The sequence below is a fragment of the Rhopilema esculentum genome, chromosome 9 (assembly GCF_057945365.1).
Source record: "Rhopilema esculentum isolate cy_ngs chromosome 9, ASM5794536v1, whole genome shotgun sequence".
NCBI lineage: Eukaryota > Metazoa > Cnidaria > Scyphozoa > Rhizostomeae > Rhizostomatidae > Rhopilema > Rhopilema esculentum.
In genome coordinates this window covers 4019251-4042962 of record NC_142823.1, presented here as the reverse complement: position 1 = coordinate 4042962, position 23712 = coordinate 4019251, and the positions used below count along the sequence as shown (strand labels likewise).

The window sequence follows — 23712 nt, the reverse complement described above, 5'->3', positions numbered from 1 at the left end:
TGATTTGATACACATTAGACAACATTAATATCAGAGATATTACTGTCGTAAGCATTTCGAATGGCCCTCGTGTCAAGACGTTCTTAACGAAGTATGGGCAACATGGTGCCATTTCGCAATCGACGTTAAATCCAGTCTTTACCACCGTTGTTTCATTGAAATACAATGTTGCTGGAGACAGAAATCTCGGAGATATTTTCTGTTGAAAAGCCCATTCTTAATCATTTCAAAATTAATTTTTTATCTGTTTTCCATGCCCATCAAATACTGGATGAATTCTAAGCAGTACTTAGAATTCATCCAGTTACTTAGAAACTAATTAACGAATTAACTAACTAACTAACTAGCTAACTAACTAACTAACTAACTAACTGACAGGACCCTTAGTGATAGCAGTATTATCTTTACTGAAAGGCTATCCTGTATAAATATGGTAGATTATTATATATTATTATAACTAACGAACGAACTAACTTATTAACTTATTAACTAACTAACTAACTAACTAACAACTAACTAACTAACAACTAACTAACTAACTAACCAACTAATTAACTAACGAACTAACCAACTAACTAACTAACCAACTAACCAACTAAATAACTAACTAATTAACTAACTAAGTAACTAATTGACTAACAACTAACTAACTAACAACTAACTAACTAACTAACCAACTAATTAACTAACGAACTAACCAACTAACCAACTAACCAACTAAATAACTAACTAATTAACTAACTAAGTAACTAATTGACTAACTAACTAACTAATTATACAACTAACTAACCAATTAATTAACTAACGAACCAACCAACTAACCAACTAACTAACCAACTAACCAACTAACCAACTAACTAACTAACGAACTCACCAACTAACTAACTAACTAACTAACTAACTAACCAACCAACTAACGAACTAGCTAACTTTGTTCGTGTGATCCATTTATTTGCCTAAATTTAATATCTGAATTTAATATTTATGAAAATAGATTTTTAATGATGTCATTGCTCTTTACTCTATTTAATTAAATTTCCCTGAGAAACTCTTTTCCGCATACTTTTTGGCAGACACACGCCAACGCAGATTGCTTTGAGATTTGGTTCTTCTCCATAGATCGAATACGTTCCATCGGAACCATGTGTTATGTTTTCTCGCAGTTGTTATTACTTGAATTGCTGTAATCTGTAGATCCCGAACGCGTGTTTTTATTGTTCAGTTATTGTTCCTGTTGTAATTTATGCGTTTTTATAACCTCGCATTTGGTGTCATTTTAAGTAAACGCGTTTCTAATAGCTTTTAACATTGTTGTTAATTCATGACCAGGCAGTATCGTGTTGATCGGATAGCAGCCTTGCGTTTGACTTTTGGATAAGCCATAATGGATTCGTCCATGGTGACCTGATGAGCTGGCGGATCTTTTTCAAATCAAAGGCGTACAGAAAATGGCCTCATACAGTATTAAAGTGCTGTCGTTGGTAGCAATATTCACATTTGTAGGTGAGTCTTTGAACGCATAGAATTTTGTGCTATCAACTTAATTTACCTTGATCGTCATAGACCTTACTTTCCCGTGCCATTTTTTTTAGATATTTTCAATACATCAACGGCCAGAGCAAACTTCGCTCACATAGAGGGTTAAGCATATCTCTCTGCTTTCTACCCAATTATTGTTTCTACTCAATTATTGTTTCTACCTCAGACGAAGAAAGAAATCAAACTTGATCAACATGCCAAACAATTATAAGGCCATCTGTTAGTAGCAGGGATTTATTTCAGCCTCGGGGTTTTTAATTTTTAGCAACGAGAATGTTTGCAACAAGTAATTCACAATATGTTTAAATAACCAAAAGGGGTTTATTTCCTAGCCGTTGGTGTGCACAGCCGATTGAAAATGGAATTAATTTCCGATTATTCGTTACGAATTTCACCCGATTCGTCAAAGTTTTAACCATATGTTTTTCCAGCTTTTTAAAGCACTGAGAGTTGATTCCCCTACCTCAAATTTTTGAAAGCTTTTGTTCCCTGCAGCTTACTGCTTGTTTGAGTTCAACTTATTGTGAATTTTCTATTGTTAATATCTATAGGCTAAGCGAGGGATTTTGGCAGTCTGTTAAATACTTTGATATCCCAAAAAAACAGAGTTAAACCATAAATTTTAGCTTCACCTGCTTCACGAGAATTCAATAAGACAACTGAGAACCTTACTTAACGTTATTTGACAACAGGCATCAAACCACTAAATCATAATTCTCACATTAAATTTCTACATATTCCTTTACTTTTTTAAACTTATATTTTTCTTTATAAATGAGAAAAATCAGGGACGCAATGCCATCTTTAAGCTAGCAGTGAATGTTTTCAAAAATCAATGGTTTTTGTAATCGAAAACGCCCCTTTCACCAGTTTTGGGACATGAAGGATCATCAACACACATCATATTTTCTCTTGCCCTTCTATTTGTTCCACTTGAATCATATTGGTCCAGTTTTATTGTTAATAGTTATTGATTTATTGTCAGAAAAAACTGAAGGCTGTAAAAAATTGGCATAGGGTTATTGCTCCTTTGAACAATCACAGCGCCCCGGGGGTGGGGGAGGACTGGAAGGGACACCCCCCACTTCTCAGCTTGATCGATTTCGTCTTAATTCGAATTTCAATCTGCTGAACGCAACTTGAAAACAGGTCAACTGCTGGCACGTGAACATTAATTACACGTTTTGAGTAACTTTGTCATTGTACGAATAGAAAAATTAAAAGAGATCGACCTAAAACCAGATTATAGATAGTAATCGTCAATATTTTCCTCAAAATGTTTCTAAGTTATATTCATCAACTAAAATTTTCCTATAAGGGGGTGGCCTCTCCTCGATTAGCTCTGCTACTGAGAGACCTCCTCCTCAAAAATTCCTCTTCATGCAAATTTTCTAATTTTTCTGTTGTTATGTTTAGTCTTTAAACTTGTATTGTAGCTTGTAACCTATAGTTTATTTTAATATTTTGACAAAATTTATATGTAGTGGAATTTAAAATTATATATGAACTGAACTAAAAAAAGCCGTATAAATTTCCTTGATAATTACGAGAAGACCAGCTTCAAGAGCATTTCCATGCAAATGGCACTTTCGTTTCCCTTTCCCCTCATATCAAAGGGCCAACAGGATTGCTTGACAATGCCACTGTAGCTCTTCCTCTCCATGCATTCTAGTATTAAAGCACTTACAATAAGCCAGGCATCCTAGGAAATATTAATTACCCCCTATTCAGTTTATGTTGCCAGGAAGCTTTGTTTTCATGGTTGCATTATAATACATAAATAATGTTTATGGTTTCTTGCTAGTTTAAAATAAAGAGTGGGAGTGCCTAAAAACAGAATAATTTCAGTTTAATAGCCATAACATCATAAATTCTAGATAAATTCTATATGGTAATTTGATTTCGGATACTACACCTGCTTGAGTTGGTTTTCCAGTCTAGCCTGAGGCCAACTTCGCTCTCTAATAGTCTTAGAAAGGTGCAGATAGTGAAGCTAGAGGTAGGCAGGGCCCCATTAGGACCTTTGTTTTAGAATGAGCAAACAGTTCGAATGTTTGATTTTTGGCTGTAGTACGAGGCAATTCCTTCATTGCTTGTAAATAGCAGAGAGAGTTTTGCTTCCTTTCCTTCACATGAATCTCTTAATGAAGAATCTTATATGTCGTTATATCACTTTACAAGTTTATGGGACCAGTAAGATTCTCTGCTAGAATTAAGTTGTAGATAGTCTTGATCATAAAACAAACCACCGATGAAACTATGTTTTGAAAATGCTCTACATTGACCAAGTTTAACTTTTATCGAAAGATAAGATTGTCTGATTGCTTGTGAGAATTTGATGGTAAGTGCAAGCGTTTAACAAAATTAATTCATTTTAATTTCGGCTGGGGGCTTTGACATGATGACCGAATGCTTTATATAGCAACAGAATATCATAACATAACCCATGTAAATCAACATAAAAACGAGCCTTAAATGAGACGACCGTGTAGCCTCCGCCCTTTTCCTCCCACTCTGTCCGCCGCCTCTCACTCCGCTCGACCTTCCTCTTCCACCTTTTAAAGAAATCGTTTCCATAGACTAATTGCAATGAAAACACGCCATCTTGAAAGCTGATACACAATGGACTATTGAATTACATAAGAAAACGAGCTCTAAACTTTGCTATCTGCAGTGTCGATTCAGGATTTCTAGAAAGGAGTGAAGCACTTATTTATTTATCTATAAACAGGTTATGAATGTAATGATGGCAGTGGCAGGGCTAGAAATGGAGGAAGGGATGTCGGCTGTATGATGGTTGATCATTTGCTTTCCTGGTACTGTGTGTATCTTTAGATACTAGGTTTTTCGGGGGGGGGGGGGGGGGGTTACACTGTTCGTGTATATGTTTTTATGTTTTTAGGGATTTGTGATCTAATCAGTCATTCACTGACGGTGAAAATGTCTCTCTTTGCAGATGGATATCAGCGGCCAGATCGTGTCGACCTATGCATAGTCCTGTCCACAGACGCTAGCTATGGAGACATCAATAAAAGTTTCGCAAGGATATCTAAGCTTATCCCAAAAATAAGCATCTCGCCAAGCACTACAAGGATTGCAGTTGTTGATGCTACCACGGGTGCAAAGAAGTTGATTGGGTTCAGCTCCTGTGTTAACAGAGAATGCGTTGTGGCAGAGCTTGCGAGACTAAGGTATGCGATATCTTTGGTGCTGAATAATAAAGCTGAACCAAAGCTATGTTCTAAGTAGAAACATAGGGATAGATGCTTCTTGAACGTTCATGATGGGATGGCTAAGGGGGATGGGGGTATGATGACAGGTGCGTCTTCAACATTCATAATGGGGGGGCTAAGGGGGCAGGATGAGGCATGACGGTAGGCGCTTTTTGAATGCTCCTCATGGGAGTGCTAGGGGAAAAAGGTATATTGGCAGGGGCGTCTTGAGCGTTCATAATGGGATGGCTAAGGGGGGATGGGGGCTTAGCTCTCTTGCCAATGACCGACTTTGCCTTTGCGTGTCCCCTCTTTTGCTAACTGCGCCTCGATCACTGTTGATTGTCGAGAAGGTTATTTCTACAAACAACCAATTGCAACCAACCAACTCCAAATGGAATGTTAGATACGTTGCTGCTGTTATGTTAAATGCTCGTGTGAAGTTGGCTTGTATCCAACTAAGCTTTGATTAATGATATCCATGTAAACGCTGTAGATGGTTGATCAGATCGTGGAATTCTCCATTGAAAATGATCAGTGGTTTTTATCAATGATCAATCAATCATCCAAAACACTATAATGATTTTAATGATGATTACCTTGTGATTTGATCATGTTGCACATCAAACATTCGAAATATCGAGCGGTCCCTGAAGTCAAGTAATAGAGTAGCGGAGTGTGACGTCATCAAAATCTATGTTTAGAATTTCTTAATTTTGACTACATAGCCTGAAAGAAAATCATGAAATATCTCTCAATATGCAAAATCAATTAAATAAATTCAAAATTGGGTAAGATATGGCCATTGAAAGATTACAAGTTTTCCAACGGATAACTGTTTTTCCTGCCTGGTTATGTCATAGACTTATGAACCAAGGCCAAATAACACATTACATTGATTTTGCACATTTTTTGCACATAGTTTTGTTTCATAATGCTTTTTGGGTTATATGGGGAAAATTGTAAATTCTTAAAAAATAGCTTTTTATCGTCACTCCAGAACTCTGTGACACGAGCCTCGGCATAAAGGAGCCAGTTGGCATTGTTTCGAAAGAATTTTTAACAATACGGAATCAACTTTTATTTATTTCCATTGCAAAAAACTAAGAAAGAAAATACGCTGACCTAGACAAAGCTTCAGAAACATGTATAGAATTGTACAAACATGCAATTTTTCATTGCATGCATTTTGAGAAATAGCTGTTTTAGAAAACATTTATCAGCGAGAAAGAGTGCTTTTGAGACATGATCCTGGTTGTTTGTAGCCGGAATTTGAATAGTTTTTCCTTGATCAAATAAAAGTTAGTTTTAAGCAACCTAATTGTATATTAACTAAGATCGCTGCATTAGACTGCTACGGATAAGAAGGGCAGCCATGATAAAATAGGCATTCTAACGAAATTTGGATTGAACTGTTTTTGATTAGATTTTCAATCATCATTATCAATTGGGTTTCGGTATACATGGATTCTCATTAGCAAGACAATACACTTTGCTTCGTTAAGGTTCGCAACATGACAAGAACAGGCAAGTCTGACCTGTTTAATCTCCGTCTATAGTTCATACCCTGGTTCATACCGGACAGCTATCGAGGTAGAACCTGGAAATTAAGGTGCATATCAACAAGGGGTGCTGTTCATACTTGCCGAATGCTCGATTTTTTACGCTGTTATGCATAACAGATACGTCTATGCGTGATAAAATTTTCAAAGAGTCTCATCTTTATTCGAAGCTTTGACCTCCACGAAGTAACACTTTTCTGCATAATTTCAGAATTCGCATCGAAAAACGACGAGGCATCCTTATTTTTAACCAAAACAGGGCTGATATCCACCCTTACTGTAAAATACAAAGTCCGCACCAACGATTCTAAACGGGGGACTGTATTGTGAACAAATTGTCCTCTTACCCCCATAACACCCTTTTTGGCAAAGTTTTACCGACGCTGTTTGTGTTTTGCTTGGTGTATTTGTTAAATAAGGCAGCCTTTCCACTAGCCTGGGTTAAAACATATCCGGGTTAAAAGTTATCCGTTTCTGCGTCGCGTTCCCACTAACCCACTTGAAAATCGGATAAGTGGGTCAGTTTTTACCCGGGTATCTTTTGACTCACCTGCGAGTTAATGGAAACGCCGAACCCGGATAACTTTTGATCCACTTGCAACAACAGCAACGTTTGAAAATTGAGATGGCGCCAAAAATAAAAAAACAAAATCCTGGATGTCGATGTTGCTTCCATTGGCCTACAACGATATAAATTGAAAGATTTGTTATGCAAATACTGATTTCTCTTACAACTTTTCACCCTGGATACATTTTAACCCGGCTTAGTGGGAACGATCAAAAATGGATGAAAAACGGTTCGAAGAAAAATGCCGTTTTCATTGACTCACTTTAAAAACGGATAACTTTTAACCCGGGTATGTTTTAACCCAGGCTAGTGGAAAGGCTGCCTAAATTTGACAGCTTAATGATCTCTTTGGCCAATAAGTAGGGGCCATGACCCCTTTGGCCTCCTGTGGTGCGGGCCCTGTAATACGAGACAGTGCCACAAAGTAACAATATATTTTAAACGCGTTCTTCCAAAGCCATACCTGTCCGTAAGCGGTGCATATCAATAAGCGGTGCGTGTCCGTAAGCGGTGCGTATCCGTAAGCGGGGCCATATTTACCACGCGCTATTTTGCGACTCGTTAAGAGCTCTTACAAGCGGGCAAGCTTTAGTGACGTCGCTGTTGTTGACAAAATCAAAGCTAATTTTGGGGGTTTACAAGCGTTTGCAAGGATTGATAAAATTCTGATATCCATGGAAAAACGGTCTTTAAAAATAGGTGGAGTTAGCTTTTAGTGCACTCTATTTTTCGATTTATCAATGTTGATTGGTAGCAAATAACAACATTGGTTATCTAGCAGAAGACGTAACTTAGTACCCTGTACACCAGATTGTGTCTATCCGAACAAATTTTATCCATTAATGACGTAAGATCGGGAATTAACTTTTCCAGGTGCAAATAATGAACTTTTAAAGTCCTATTGAAAATTTTTGCAGTTTTTCATCCCAATAAGCATTCACCTCGAGGAGGCCTAGAGCCGACTGAAGAGAGGTGAGACGTGGCCTAACTGTTGTTGTGGTTGTTGCACGCTGTTTGTGCATACCCCAACTGTAAAAGATTTATCAAGTGGAAACGCACACCGAAAATGGGTAAAGTTTGCTCGATCTAATGTTAAAAGTTAGCACACAGGACAAAATTTAATGGAATCTAGTGTAAACGGGGTCTAAAAGTTGTAGACTGAGAAGTTTGCAATTATGTCTTTTGAGAGTAATGTTGTCCTTTCCTTTAAGGGCTTTGTGTTTCGATTTTTCAGAACAATGGTTGGTACATCTATTATGTACGTCTTACATCCACCAATGAAATGCAGACAGCAGGGTTTACATGTAGTGTGCAGGAATTCCATCTATGTGCTGCAGTACGGTTGAAATCCATCCTTGAGATAATATGCAAACAGCAATTTTCTTTACTTTTACCGTTAGGAATAGTGTAAAAGGATAAAATATCTGAAAGGATATCTGAAAGTGTAAAAGGATAAAATCTGATTCACACGACTGTTGCTGAACCATTCTGGCACACAGTATGTAAACCCTCCTTAGCCACCGTGGCGTTTTTAGAGCCACTCTCTGTATCAACAGGCCTAATAACACTTCGAATGTATTCTGTTGTCGCTCCATTGAAAGTACGGTCAGTAGGACGAGTCCCCGTGCAAGAGTTTTAAAGGAATAGGGACGGCCTTTTCAATCAAATCTGCGTGAGATTCGATAGCGTGGCGAAGCAGTGAGAAACACAGTGAACAAAGTTGATAGCAACGGCGCTCGTAACTACAACTACCAGAATGCATTGCGTGTGGCAACCCCTGTGATGTAATAATGGAATCGGTCTATTAGCACCGCCTTAACGCATTCGAAAATAATAAATTGCAAGAGAGGAACTTCGCACTTTCGAATTAAGTGTAATTAACTGTAATAAACGAGGAAACATTAGCAAGTTTCACCAGCCGGTGGGTTTATAGTGGCTTTCGCAAAATGTGTAATAATTGCTTTACATCGGCATATTGCATATTGAGCGTGCTTCAGTTGCATTAAAAGCCGCAAACTTTGCATTGCTGTGTTGACTCTGGTATGTAAATGAGGTTGAAACGGGGTTGCAAATATATACCGGGGAGGTTTGTTGCATTATTTCCTGCCTAAAATATGTTTGTTCTTTGTTAAATATAGAATTAATGTGTTCTTAAAGCGTGGTGTGCTGGTATTTAAGATCGGGCATTGAGAGTCCTTTCTGTATTGATTTGGAAATACAGCCAGTGCTTTGAGATGGTTGACTGTCGTAAAAAAAACTGAACGACATAACTTACCGTTGAACATTGGTCACCTTTCGCCGTCTGCACCTCCGCAGCCCACTGGCATTACTCCTTTGATTTTTAGGTAAACTAGTAAACACAATCAATTTAAAACTGTTGATATTGTTCATTAGAACCTAAAATCGGGGTCTTTCTATAAAGCAGAAAAACTAAGTAGCCTAGAACATGTTCCTAATGACATGACTACAATACTTTTCGTGCCTTAAAGGGGTTAACTTCGAAGCAGAATCTGACCATGTTTTATGATGCTGGTTCAAGAAAACACTAGAAAATATAGTTCTCTTTTAAGCATAACATACAGTCTTTCAAACAGTGGGCAGCCGTTCTCTTCGGCAAACAGAAGTAGGGTTCCTCATTATGAAAAATATCGCAAAATTAGTCGCAGGATTATCGCCAAGATTTCATAAGGTTTGTAGAATTTTTGTCACACATTATGGCACGTCCCTATCAGATGAAGGATGATGTGATATCTCCTACCCAAATCAGCGCCCGCTCCACAGGGGGACAGGGGGCCATGGCCTCCCCACTTTTTCACCTAATAAAAGAAAAAAATTGGCTTGAATTATTTGTATAGATAAACCTTAGATTACAACAAATACATTTAACCAAAGTATATCATTAAAACAGCATCAGCAAAATGTTTGCAACAATCGGCGCTAAAGGGGGAGAGCAAACTTTCTCTACATTGCTTACACCTCCAGTTTAGGATCAGTTGCGCGGGCCGTGCGCTATAATTTATGCAACATTATTATGCATCACAAGTCAGATTGGGGGAAATCTTTTAAATTTTGCTGCCGAAAATTTATTTGGTGTTTATTATACCGTTTTCTCATCAGCAAAATTTTTGAAAATTCTGTTTCAATATGTTTTAATGCAAACGGGGCTTCTTCTGAGCAAAGTTTGCAACGGACGACCCAGTTACTTAATTATGAAAGTGTCATCAGAGGCAGTGATTTACTGTTTCTATAAATTAAATAAGTAATGGCAAAGTCCTTCATTCTTCTTTATTTCTTCCTTCAGGCCACCGATGTAATTTTTGGTTATGACGGCTCTGTGTAGGTTAACTGTTTCCTGGACAGAGTTGGAATGGGGAAAATGCTGGCCTAAGTCACTCTTTTATTTGCCAATGATTGTGCTCAAGATGTTCGTGCTGTTAGACGGCTTGAAAGGCCACAATCTCGAACACAATCTGAATGATCTGCCTACATTGCAGAACACGTTTCCAAACTTTATTAACTAAAAAGATTTTAAAACGATGGCTGAAGCTTAACTATAATTTCCTCTTATAAAACGTGTGGAACTCTCCAACTCTCACTCCTGTGCTCTTACGTAACCGTTAACAGAACAAAACGCTATTTTCTACAGTTGGTTTATTCAATTTGAAACTAGCTATCAATCTTACTATCTATTTAATTTTATCAGATAACGATGATTTTGAAACCTAATGCCTGACTGCTGATGGTGGCCTGTGATATTGACTTATTGCAAAAGAACAGAAAAAAACGATTCAATCTTTGCCAAAAGTGCCTGAGACACCCAGTGATTTGCCTTACGTTTTTATATTTTTCAATTCTTTTCCCGAATACTCTTATTTCCGCACCCCCTTCCCCCCTAAACAATTACAAAAATATCATAGAAGTCGTAGAAGAAAGGGTATTTCTTAATCCCCTACTTCGTTTTGTAGTAAACCAAGATTGTTCATATAGGGGGATGGGGAATGGCTGAATTACCCTGAGTACCAGACTCACTATATATTTCATATAAAGTGAGTCTGGTACCCAGGGTGTGTCTGAATTGGCCCTTGGAAACTGTCGTTATTGTACCAAGACTTTTGGCAGGCATTATATATTCAGAAACCTGATTCGGATTTTTGAATGAACATAATTTGCAAGGAGCAAGATCGTATGTTGTTGATTCGAGAATTTTACACGCACCTGCAGATTAATGGACTGTACTACAGATATGCGTCATTTGACTGAAGTTACCTGACGAAAAATGTTATTTTTATATTTTGATTAGCATAATCATAAGACGTTACAATAAAAAATGCGCATTTATTAACTTAAGGAAAGTTTCTGAAAGTTTTTTAACTGCGACATATCAAGAACATATGCGTACCAGATGGGAGGGTGAACAGTCGCAAGGATTTGAATGGCTATTTCGAGGGTTAGTTTGTCCTTGTGGACAACTCTATCTCATATTTATCCAAGTTTCTTATAGCAAAAGCAGTCGGCTATGATGAGAATAAAGACAACTTGATGTGTACCGTAAGTCTTTGAATAGGCCATTTGGGGCATATTTCAGAAAAAAAGAATTTGGATGGGAGTTATTCGAGGGAGGTCTTTCTCGAAGGTCGAGATTTATTTAGCAGCAGTCAAACATCTTTTTAGTGTTAATTTTCTTCCTCTATTTGAGGGTGGTCTGTATGCTTTGAGATGCAGATATATTGGGAGAAACACATTGCTGTCGAGACAATACCTCCGCCCACGGGGGTATATTCGAGGAAAAGGGTTATTAAACAAAAATTACCTTTTTACGAGGTTGGTGGCTTATTCGAGGGGGGCTTATTCGCAGGTAGAGGACTATTCGAGGACTTGCGGTAATACCCTGTAGCTTCCGTCACTAAAAACTTGGATCAAAAACCCCCAAACTATTCAAAAGGACTCCGCTAACATCATTACTGACAAGTTTTGGAGCAACATTTCAATGGCTTTATTCGTTATGTCAAAGCAGTCTACTGCATTCAAAAGTGCTTGTTTCGACAATGCACTTGCTAGAATTGATTGAAACCGTCTTAGGAATCACGAATGGCTGAATGAATCTGTTAATAAAGAAGCATTTTTATGACTTCTTTGTTTAGTAGAAATATATACTTTGGATCTGCATATTCCTATAGCTACTTCTTGTTTTAATTTTGCTACTTACTACTGGTATCTATAACCACTTCAAATGGCTAGTACAATTGATCCTCTCTTTCCGATCCAGGCTCAAAATGTTAAAACATCAAGTGCCACATCATCGTCCTAGGCTGAAAACTGTTTTTCCTTTGGCGTTTAAGCTGTTTCAAAAACATAAAGGAGAAAGTACAAAGAAGTATATTCTGTTGATCACAAAGAATCCACTCAGTTCGGAAAGATTCTTTCAGCTTGAGAAGATCCTTGCAAAGAGGAAAATCATTCTAACTGTGAGTGCTTTGAAAAGCAATGGAAAAGGATACATGATATTCAAAAAGAAAATTATTCATTTAGAATATCTGCCATTTGAGAGAGGTAAGATTTCAGATATCTGTTGGCGGGAGGGGACCATGGGGTAGACTGAGATGGACATGTTCACCCCACTTTTCATCAGTAGATTTTCATTTCATGATTAGCCGATTAATGGTCAGGAGGGGGGGGGGGGGGGGTGGGCGGAACAAGTCGGATAGTTTTGATTTCCCAGCAGCTAATCAAGGATTACCTATAAGTCCACATTCATTACGTTTTAATGGAGAGCAAAGAGATTAAGTTTTATGACGTTTATTTTGCTTTACTTTATATTGCCAATCCGTCGTTAAAAGTAATTTAATGATCTTTAGATATTCAGATATTCTATGTTAGTCTATGTCTACGAATGTCACCTGGGCTTTCGCAGAGAAGATTATAAATTGCTCCTGCTTCCCCAGAAAATTAAAGATTCTTTTTGGTACAAATAAAATTATCTGCCGGTAAGCATTTTGCCAGCTCTGTAGCTATGTTTGAAGGTTTTCCTCAGATATCAAGCTGAAAACCAGATAATTTCCCTAAAAAAATTCCCAGCAGATGTTCTGATTCTCATGTTTATCGTTTCAGAATCCTTTACCAGATGTGACAAGTCTGGGGTTGTCTATGATGAATGCAACAGAAAATGCTACTGTATTGATGGAAAAATGATGAAATGTGCTCGAGTCAGAAAGGAGTTCACAGAGATGTCAATACCTGAGAGAAAAAGATACATTTCTGCATTTAAAAAGCTGGCCGCTGATGAAAGATACAAGAAAAGGCACGAGAACTTCGTTAAAATTCACAAAGATTTATTCTTTAAAGGTGGGTAGCATTCTGTTAATGAACCTGGAATTTTAACCTGACAGCGTGGTCTAATGGTTTTCTGCTGGGCAGAAAAGAGGCTAGCGTACAAATCGTGGAGACCTTACAATCTGGAACCCCGTGTCCTGGAATCTGAGAGAGAAGTTTCAGAACAATGATTTTCGTAAGAGATTTTAATTTTTAAAAAGTTTGTTAAGGGAAATATTACTTTCCACTCTGCATAGATTGGAACAGAAATAATTCACGAACGATTTAAAATTTCTGATGCGAAGTAAACTGACAGTAACAAGCCATGATAAGGAAATGCGAATTTTTGGAGTGGGTACCAGAATCTCCAAAATTTAGTCTCAGAAATGCACTTTAAATCTAGTCACATAAATATTATTTGCATTGGTCTAAATACCATATTCTCGGTTTGTTGAGGCTCTGGTAAGTAAATGCATGTGATCTTATTATTGGTAATCGCTTTTTGTACAAATTGATGCATACAAATGGCAGATCATATTTAATACATATTTCAATATTAGATGGCTTTGGAAAAAGCAAACATTCAAGAAACTAAAGCTTTTCGTCTGATACTCTTCAGCGTTTAAAACGTCATGACATAGATCGAAAACTCTACGAAATACCCATATACATATATACCCAGTTGTAGATCGAAATAGGCCAATCAGAAACGTGAGCACATGACTATTCATATTGAGGTTGCCCAATCAGTGTCACTTGCCTAACGAGATTCCAATATTAACTAAAAGAAAGTTGCGCTTATAGAGTATTTGATAGTAACACTACAAAAAGGGTTCATTATTGCAAAGAGGCTTCCTATGGGCTAGGCCCATTGACCCAAATTACCTACCGACACCGTGACACCCACACTCTGTCCCAAATTTGCAGCTATGTTCTCTAATGATTTTAAATGTGTGCTCAACTCCTATGTTTTCAGGTATTCACACAAAGAATTACTTCTTGCCCTGGCATCGATGGTATTTGCTGAAATTTGAAAACCTGCTTAGAGAGATTGACTGCAGAATAACGATTCCATATTGGGATTGGGCCTTCTGGTCAGACGTGCCTTGGGTAGCAAATATGCACATCTGGAATTCACACGATTATGGTCTAGGGGGCAATGGGGATCCAAAGAAAGGGTATTGTGTTCAAGATGGACCTTTCAAAGAAGGTGAGACTTTGACTCGTATCGAAATTCTTAAGACTGCTTTACAAAAAAGTTGATGCTGCAGTAACCTTGATACCAGAGCCATTTTCACTGACCTCGTTTGCAGTGGCTCTGGAACCGAGGGTAATGTTGCAGTTAGTTTGAGTCGGAACATCAACACCTTTAATTGCTTAGTACTTCTGTAACCTGAGATTCGATGGCAAAGATTGGGGCTACCTCAGAAACTCTCTCTAGAAGCCCCATCTGTATTAATTTTCTATCCTGCAATGTACAGTTGAAAAGATTCTTGCTAACATACTATAGTTTTATACTGAGCATTTTGGCACAAAACTGTAACACTGCAGCTTTGAAGTAGTACTCCGAGTGTTTTAAAGTGTCCCTTTGACTATTAATCTAGGGTAATATTGTTTTTTGACAGGGTCATTCAAAACACCAGATTTCGACAATAAGGGAGAGGTACTTGATGCTGTTGCCTACGCAATAGAAAGCTCGAAGGTGCCAAAAATAAAAACATCAAACAAGGCAGGATGCTTAAGAAGAAGCTTTAACGGCAAACCAGTTGGTGTGCCGTTAATCAGAAAAATCTTAAGAAGCCGTGCTGCATCGTTTTCAGTGTTTGAGAACGTCGTGAGAGTGTCACTGCACAATTCTATGCACAATGAAATAGGTATGGCCAAGCTTAGGGCATGATTTTTTGATTCATTTCACTTTATTTTCAGTTATCGATTTTCAAATTCTGGATTTTATTACCATAAAACATGTACCGATATGGAACAAGAAGTCGACGTTGATTAACTGCTTCACTGTCAATTTATCTTCTTACAAACTTCTGACTTTCTGAAACATTTTCTCAAAGATTTCTTTTTAGTTTAAACATAATGAAAGCTAGGTTTGGTACAAAATGAAGATGTATAGAGCCTATGAACCAGGTACTGTTAAACGTACTGCTAAAAGAACATCCCAATAGCGAAAAATCCAGAATAACTGACATTTATTTTGTCTCAAAACTCAATTTTTTCGTTCGAAGCCTTGTGAAAGCAACCCCTATCATCCAGTGCTCTTTCCTAACACCTGACCGCTCCTCCGCTTCTTCGCTCTTCCCTTCTATTTCTACTTTAGTTATTTGCGACCCTTGTACCCATCGTACCGAATTGTCAATCCTTTGCAATCAGTATAAATTTAGAATAATTTTGCCGATTTTGTCTCTTTTAGGTGGCCACATGTGCTCTGAGTACGCAAGCGTGACCCCTGAATTCTACCTGCACCATGCCTTCCTCGACAAACTATGGTACACTTGGCAGCTACACAGCAAGGCATGCCTTAACGCAAGATTCACTAAATTCAATCATAAAATGACAAAATTTAAGTGTAATCACAGTCAAAAGGAATTTATAGACTCCAGCAAGCTACCGGGACATGTTGACGTCACATATACGGATTATTACTATAAATATGAAAAGAGTAAAAGCCATGACATTGTTAGTACCTTGAGAAGTGACATTGAAGAAACTGGAACGCAAAAGGACCTGTTCACAGTAACTGATAGCGAGGCAGATGAAACGAGCCCGGCCACAGTAACTTATAGCGAGGCAGATGAAAGCAGCCCGCACAGAACAACTGTTAGCGAGGCAGATAAAAAGGACCTGGGCACAACAAATGACAGCGAGGCAGATGAAAAGAGCCCGTACACGGTAGCTGATAGCGAGGCAGATGAAACGGACCTAGGCAGAACAACCTACAGCGAGGCAGATGAATCGACATTCAATGAGAATAATGACAATTTTAGGGACACTTTTCGGCCTCCTTATAAGAAGCATGTTTACCACGAATATATTCATAAGTTATTGGGTCACAAAAGTGCGGAATTCTGAAAGGCTTTATGTTGTTTGTGGATGTATTTGCCAAGCAGTTTAGCATTGTTATATCGGGGAAAGCAATTGCTTCTAGATGTTGTTATTTTACTTCATGTTAGACACATTAGTTATTACTTTTTTGTCGCTAATTAAGATGTTCGCAGAGCAAAAACGGACTTAAACTTCTTTTTTGTTTCCTTGTTTTGCAAGTGGGTATACAAGAGTCTCCAAATGCCCTTTGCAATGGGCTATAGTGTTTGCAAGGAATGCTGCAATGGAATGCCAAAAGTAAAGCCTTGGTCCAGATTGAAGTTCAACCATCCACACTAAGGGTGTTTTACAGGAGGTCAACACCTGATGATAAATTCTCACCAGGTGCGTATTTTATGGGCATTTGGGGGCTGCCACACCCCTAGTCCTTTTGCTGGTTTGGTAGCAAAAATATTTTTTCATATAAAAATCACCTGGAGGTAGGATAGAGGGGCAACATCAAAAAAACAGAAATTCTGACTTCCAAATGCTATAGGCTCAGGGTACTAGAAACCTTTAAAATATAAAGAATAAAGAGAATAAGAGCTGGAGGTTTATTTTACTTTTTCCCTACATTTTTCTTACGTGTCTCCCAAAGCAAGAGTGCCCTGCTCGCTTCTCCTAGAGCAAGAAAAATTAAGGCACATCATAGCTCTTTATTCCCCTCTTTTCTCTAGTGTTGCCAGTTTACCAGTTGCAAATTCCTGATAAATACTAGTTTACGATCAAAACCAAGGTGGTGTACATCCAAAATGAATGCTAAGATGGCCAGAGAAGGACCCTTTCCTTTGAAAGTGCTCTACCTTGCTGTTTCTTTGATTGATTTCCTATTAATTGAGTGATGTGCTTTTCTAACAAGTGCTTGTTATTCAGTTCTATAACTATGCATAAAATGATAATTATTAAAAAACGTAACTGAATGCATTGTGTATACTCCAGGTTTACTTACAAAGACAAGGCATTTCCACAGTGAGCTCCTTTTAACCATTTACTTTCTTTTTATTGAAAGTTTCCAGCAATACAACAGTGTCTGCAATTTGTTAATTATGCTTGCGACCTTCAAGGCAGAAATTGTCGTCTGATAGAAACTCTTCTTTGATTCGCAAATTTATAGACTGGGGTTAAGAATCTGACGTGCGATTGAGTCAACACGTCACAATCAAAATTGGCATAAACATGAAAATGAGGCTGAAGCAAAAAAATACCCATCGAGCGAATTTTATGATAACGAGTCTTAATTTTTTATAGTTTAGATAAATTATCATTCTTTAAACCTTATGCAACTTTAATCGTACGCCAATCATTGTCATTTGTCACTTTATAGAAGAACTGTCATAAACATGCTGTAACGAGACTTTGCTTCCCTCTCTTATCTTTATTGTTCATAACCCTGTCGTCTAAATTTTGGATCTTTAAGGGTGAGGGGGAGAGGGCCGCAGGGGTGGCGCCAGAAATCTTCCAACAGAGGGGCTGGAGCTTCCGACAGGGGGGCTAAAATGACTAAAATAAGCAGTTTTCGTACGTTATTTTGTCAAATTTGCTCCGACAAAAACCTAAAATTTCCTCCAATTGGGGGGCTAGATGCTTCCGACGGAGGGGCTGTAGCCCCCCCTAGCCCTCCCCTGGCGCCACCACTGGAGAGGGGTGTAAATACTGGGCTACATAAATGCATTCCTTATATACACACATACCGACATGACCATACAGACTTTACACATGCATTGTTGGGACGACAGTTTCTTAAAGATTTTGCAGAATATTGCTCATGTACCTTGAAGAGTATGAATACATATTGTCCCATTGGCATAGCCGCACCGATTACCCACATATACATACATATATGCATTTATGTTTTGTTGGAAAAGACAACGCACTCAGTACATTTTGTATGCACTTTAATTGCACTAAAAACTAACTCTCTAATTAATTGCAAACACTTATATGTATGCAATATGACATTGATTGTATAAATGTGTCCTATTACATCGTCCCCCTGCTAATTATAAAAAAGTACTTATTTTTTGCTGCTTGTCGCATTTTACAATTATTTTCGCTTATTAAGTTTACAACAGCGTATTAGCGATGTAAACGGGCAAATGTATCACTATCTAACGTTTTAATGTATACACCCCCGTGAGACGCATCCTCTAAATGTTAAAATCTTTATAAACAAATCTGGGTTGTGTGTCAGTGTTATGGGTAAAGTTGTTCTTATTGCCTGTAAGGGAAAGGCTGTCTGATAAATTTTCTTGGTAGTAAAAATCACACTCTATCACACTATTTTTTAAAGTCTTCTTTTGATCGCAAATTTTGGGAAGAAAAAATTTCCTGTGAAATTAGTTTTGGAAACTTGTGGTTCAAAAACATAAATTATGCCATAAAATTATGTCTTTGAAGACAAGCAGGAGTCACATATTCTCAAAGCATGTTCCAGAGCCACATATTTCGCTAAGAGACGAACTCCAGACCTTCCCCCTCCTACATGCAAGACCCGATGTTGACTTCGGTCGGTCAAGTAGTGGTGGCTTGTGGCGCTTAGTCTCGAAAGGCATGATGGGTAGCAGCGGACCATTTCCCACTCTCCATGATTTGCATTGATAGTAGACTGATGATGTTGGTGCATAATACGTGGAAATACATTCATTTACTGCAGGAATTTTGAAAATAATGATTTGATTATAGCAAATGATTTGGATAGATCAGAAAAGCATGTGAAATGACATATTTGTGCAACTGTTATTGCAGACATTCAGCAAAGTAGAAGGCAACACAACGTGTTGGCCTTGAGTTGTTGGTTAGGGTAGGCCTACAGGAACTAAGAAAGGCCTGACGCAAGATGCAGAAAGAACGAGGGGTAAAGACAAAGTACATGTTCCTGAAGAGGGCATTGGAGAAGATTTTGGGAGAGAAAGAGACGAAAAGAGCTCATCATGCCCAGTTGAGGAAGGCTTGTGAAATTGCACTGCGTAAGTATCAATAATCGAGGAAGTATTGTTTTTAAAATCAGCAATGCAGGTCTAGGATCTAACTTACTTTGGTGTTTAGAGTAGCCTAACCTTTACTTAACTCGATAAAGACGAGTTTCAAATGAATGGGGACAATATGCAGGGTTCCCAAAGCATAGCGCAAATGGAGCAAGTTGCAGATGAGTTCTTTGATCTTCTTATTTTGCATCGCATGGCCTTAGTCTGTCTGTGAGGGTGTTTGTATGTATATGATGGTGTGTTAGTTTCAGTGTGTCAACACGATAAAATGTGTTTAAACAATTGGCCAAGGTGTCAAATCAAATGATGTATTCATGTACATTAGTACACTTGTTGGTCCAAGGCATGCCACCATTGCCTAAAGAAATAGTCACTCAAATGGAATTGTGTAGACATCTAAGGGTCATTCCATATCAAAGGGGGACACCAATGTAACCCACCCTCTCAGAATTGTCCAATTTTTTGTAGTGTTGTTCACACTAATGAGATAGGAGCTTCCTGCAAATTTCAGCTCCATACCTTCATTTGTTCCAGAATGAGAGCCACTTGAAATTTGCACCAAATTTGCTCGAACTTCTCAAATCCGCCATTTTGAATTTTTGCCGCAAGTCTTTTTGGCAAAATTTAATGTCTCTTTTGGAATTTTGCACTGAAAATATCTCTTCTGGGTAAATCAATACTTAGGAGTTTGAAAATGACATCAGAAACCGGCCAACATCTACAGAAAAGCAATGAAATGTCTGTATCCAAGGGTTGCTTTTGTCCTTAGCAACTACGCTACCCCCATTCATGTCACTTTTTGACAATGTTGCCAAAATGTGACAATTCCCAACTTTTGTATATTGAATATATAGTGTCTTAGCTTGACAAGAGCAAAAAATCAGAGATAGTATTTTTTCTTTTTTTGAGATATCTTTGTTTCAAAATGTCAGATTTTAATGAAAAAGTTTCAAAATTTGTATGGTCTGATAAGAAGATTATTCAGAACAGAGCATTTTCTTAAAAGTCCAAATACAAACTTATTGCTGGAAGTAAGTGGGAATGGTTTCAATATTGCAAAATAACTTGCCACTAATAAATTTTAATAACTAAAAGTACTTAATAAATGCTTTATTAATTAAAGTCTAACAATGGATTCAGTTCAAATATTCTTCAATTTTTACAGTGTCAGCAGTTTCTAAGGAATAATTCCTTCCTGAGTTTGTCAGTGGAAATGGTGCACTCACTGTCATTAGAATATTCACATTTGGAACCCAGCAAACATCATCTCTGTTTGGCCATTCAAAATGTTGTGAGGGAAATTGAGGATGCATAAAACGGATTTGGACATCCTCGGTATCCTTGTCTGCTTGACAAACAACACCAAGCCAAATAGCTTCATCGTATCGTGAAATGACGAATTTTCCTGGTTTTAAGTCATCTAGTATTTCAATTATTTCTGGCTGGTTGGAGAAATTGAACTTGATTCCATAGTTGGCATCTTCAGACAACCTCTTTGCCCCAATTTCATTTATTCCTTGCGGAACAAATTGGTGGTAGCTTCTTGTACCAGGCACTGTTCTAGAAAACGAAAAACGCTCCTTCAGTTGTTCTCTTTTTTGATCTACTTCACCTCTACCTATGAACTGAAACTGGATTCCAATAATCTCCTCCTTGCAAAAATCAAACATTTCCCTTGCCGTAAGTATTTGGTTCTCCTTGTGTCGCTGCAAACTTGCCTTAGCCACAATTCTTTTCACCGTACCACCTATGCCATCACAAGGTGATTTACCGTGACTGGTGGCAAACAAATTCCATTTACAATCCATTCCAAAATCATTCTGATGGTGGCACAAGTTTAAGAAATTTTTACAATTCTTATATTGCCCTGCGCAACCATCAGAAAAATAATGAATGGATTTAATGGTATCAGAAATGTTTCTTTTAATATAATCTATATTTATAATATAATATAATTTTAATATAATTTTAATATAATTTATTTGATAAACCATTGTGACGTCATGATCCAAGTCATCAGAGATGAAACATATGGAGTCCGAAACAAGAACAGAACTATCACTGAAGCGATGGTAAACCACTATGGGATGGAGTGTTGTTTCTGATTCCAGTGGTAACTTTGTATTTCATCCTGAATCAGAAACTTGTAATTTTCAGCAAAATCACCTAATACTATAACCTCAGTGTGTTCCAAATTATCTTTCAGTTCTTTTAAATAATTTGCTTGCGACTTTGCAATGTAGGAGTGTGCTGTTATTGCATCTAATTTTTCGCACAAAACTTCAATGAACTCTTCCACTGTTGCAGTAACCGAAATCAATTCTGCACGATCAGTGGTGGTCCATTGTTTGTATGTTATGCACTCTTCCATATCATCAATGTTTTCCCTTTCAACATCACTTTCTTCATCACGTCATAAAATCATTAGAATACTCTCAAAAAGAATGATTGTTTGCACTTACAACAAAATCATCCACAACCACACAACAGATTGTTGTGAATATTTGTTCACACTTCTGTTTAAAAAACAAAGGTGACAGTGCATTAGTGTACTCAGAGCTGATTGGAAAAATACACTCATCTTTCTGTAAAAAATTCCATATAGTTTGAGTTTCCGACATTTAAGACGTCATCAAAAACCTGTGTGACGTAATCAAAAACCTTTTTTAGAATTTTTGAATTTTAACCACATAGCGTAAAAGATCACCATGAAATACTTTCAAATACGCAAATTGGCCAAATATGTCTTAAATCGGTTGAGATTTGGCTAATGAAAGATTTGAAGTTTGCTAACGAATCACTGTTATTTTGGCTCTGTTCATGAAGTTATGAACAGAGACCAAAAGACACAGGTTTGATGGGGAGAGAGCCAATAAACATGTGGCCATATCTCTGACCTTTCGTAATACACTTGCCTGATTTTGCAAATTTAGAGGTTTTCATGATGCTCTTTCAGGTTATGGGATCCAAATTAGAAAATTCTAAAAAAAATATTTATGACGTCATCACTTTAGAACTCTATTGTGTTTCAAAGTAAATATCTTCCAGATTGTCTTTTGTTTTAAGATAATTTCCCCAAATGTACTATCTGATCTAACCCCACCCACCATAAAACCTTGTCGTTTTTTGCATACGGTAAGTCTTTAATTGGCCCCGGATGAATTTTGCAAAATAAGTTTGGGCTTATTCAAGAGAAGGCTTATTATTCAAAGGGGGCTTCTACAAGAGGGCTTATTCTAAGGAGGTTTATTCAGTTGGTCATACTTAATTTTGTGGTAGATATAAACAAAAGTATAAATACTGACATTACTTGCAAAATTCTGTCTTATCTAAGAAACTAATTGGTTATTGCCAACTTGCGGGGTTGGGGCCTCATTAACAGGTAGAGGCTTGACTGAGGAATTCAGTATATTAAAGATACTAATTGCTGGGTTCCATATGTGAATATTCTAATGACAGTGAGTGCACCATTTCCACTGACAAACTCAGGAAAGAATTATTCCTTAGAAACTGCTGACACTGTAAAAATTGAAGAATATTTGAACTGAATCCATTGTTAGACTTTAATTAATAAAGCATTTAATAAGTACTTTTAGTTATTAAAATTTATTAGTGGCAAGTTATTTTGCAATATTGAAACCATTCCCACTTACTTCCAGCAATAAGTTTGTATTTGGACTTTTAAGAAAATGCTCTGTTCTGAATAATCTCCTTATCAGACCATACAAATTTTGAAACTTTTTCATTAAAATCTGACATTTTGAAACAAAGATATCTCAAAAAAAGAAAAAATACTATCTCTGATTTTTTGCTCTTGTCAAGCTAAGACACTATATATTCAATATACAAAAGTTGGGAATCGTCACATTTTGGCAACATTGTCAAAAAGTGACATGAATGGGGGTAGCGTAGTTGCTAAGGACAAAAGCAACCCTTGGATACAGACATTTCATTGCTTTTCTGTAGATGTTAGCAGGTTTCTGATGTCATTTTCAAACTCCTAAGTATTGATTTACCCAGAAGAGACATTTTCAGTGCAAAATTCCAAAAGAGACATTAAATTTTGCCAAAAAGACTTGCGGCAAAAATTCAAAATGGCGGATTTGAGAAGTTCGAGCGAATTTGGTGCAAATTTCAAGTGGCTCTCATTCTGGAACAAATGAAGGTATGGAGCTGAAATTTGCAGGAAGCTCCTATCTCATTAGTGTGAACAACACTACAAAAAATTGGGCAATTCTGAGAGGGTGGGTTACATTTCCAATATTTTTGTCCCCCTTTGATTTGGAATGACCCCTAAGCTCTACATATATCTTGCATAGTGTGAGATTATAACAATAGTTTACTTATTCAAACTGTCTTTGCTTATCAAAAGCTGTTTTGATTTCTGTTTCTGCTCTCTGCAGAAATGTTTGAATAGAGCAAGCTTTTTAATTCTGAGATAACATTCA

General features: G+C 37.4%; 2 protein-coding genes across 7 annotated transcripts in view; both read left to right on the top strand.

Moving 5' to 3' along the window:
• LOC135689161 (uncharacterized) overlaps positions 1-17650 on the top strand; it is a 41981-nt gene extending 24331 nt beyond the window's left edge. For 3 of the 4 annotated variants that reach the window (XM_065206309.2, XM_065206310.2, XM_065206308.2), the window contains exons 2-8: positions 1330-1503; positions 4496-4730; positions 12148-12431; positions 12990-13223; positions 14167-14400; positions 14816-15064; positions 15610-17650. In XM_065206309.2, the coding sequence (XP_065062381.2) occupies positions 1449-1503; positions 4496-4730; positions 12148-12431; positions 12990-13223; positions 14167-14400; positions 14816-15064; positions 15610-16268 (1950 nt within the window). In that variant the 5' untranslated portion in view covers positions 1330-1448 and the 3' untranslated portion in view covers positions 16269-17650. The remainder of the gene's footprint in view (positions 1-1329; positions 1504-4495; positions 4731-12147; positions 12432-12989; positions 13224-14166; positions 14401-14815; positions 15065-15609) is intronic. The other variant, XM_065206311.2, reaches the window with a different exon arrangement.
• A 1200-nt stretch (positions 17651-18850) lies between these two features.
• Positions 18851-23712, top strand: part of LOC135689156 (brefeldin A-inhibited guanine nucleotide-exchange protein 1) — a 38336-nt gene continuing 33474 nt past the window's right edge. For all 3 annotated transcript variants that reach the window (XM_065206297.2, XM_065206298.2, XM_065206296.2), the window contains exon 1: positions 18851-19246. In XM_065206297.2, the coding sequence (XP_065062369.2) occupies positions 19117-19246 (130 nt within the window). In that variant the 5' untranslated portion in view covers positions 18851-19116. The remainder of the gene's footprint in view (positions 19247-23712) is intronic.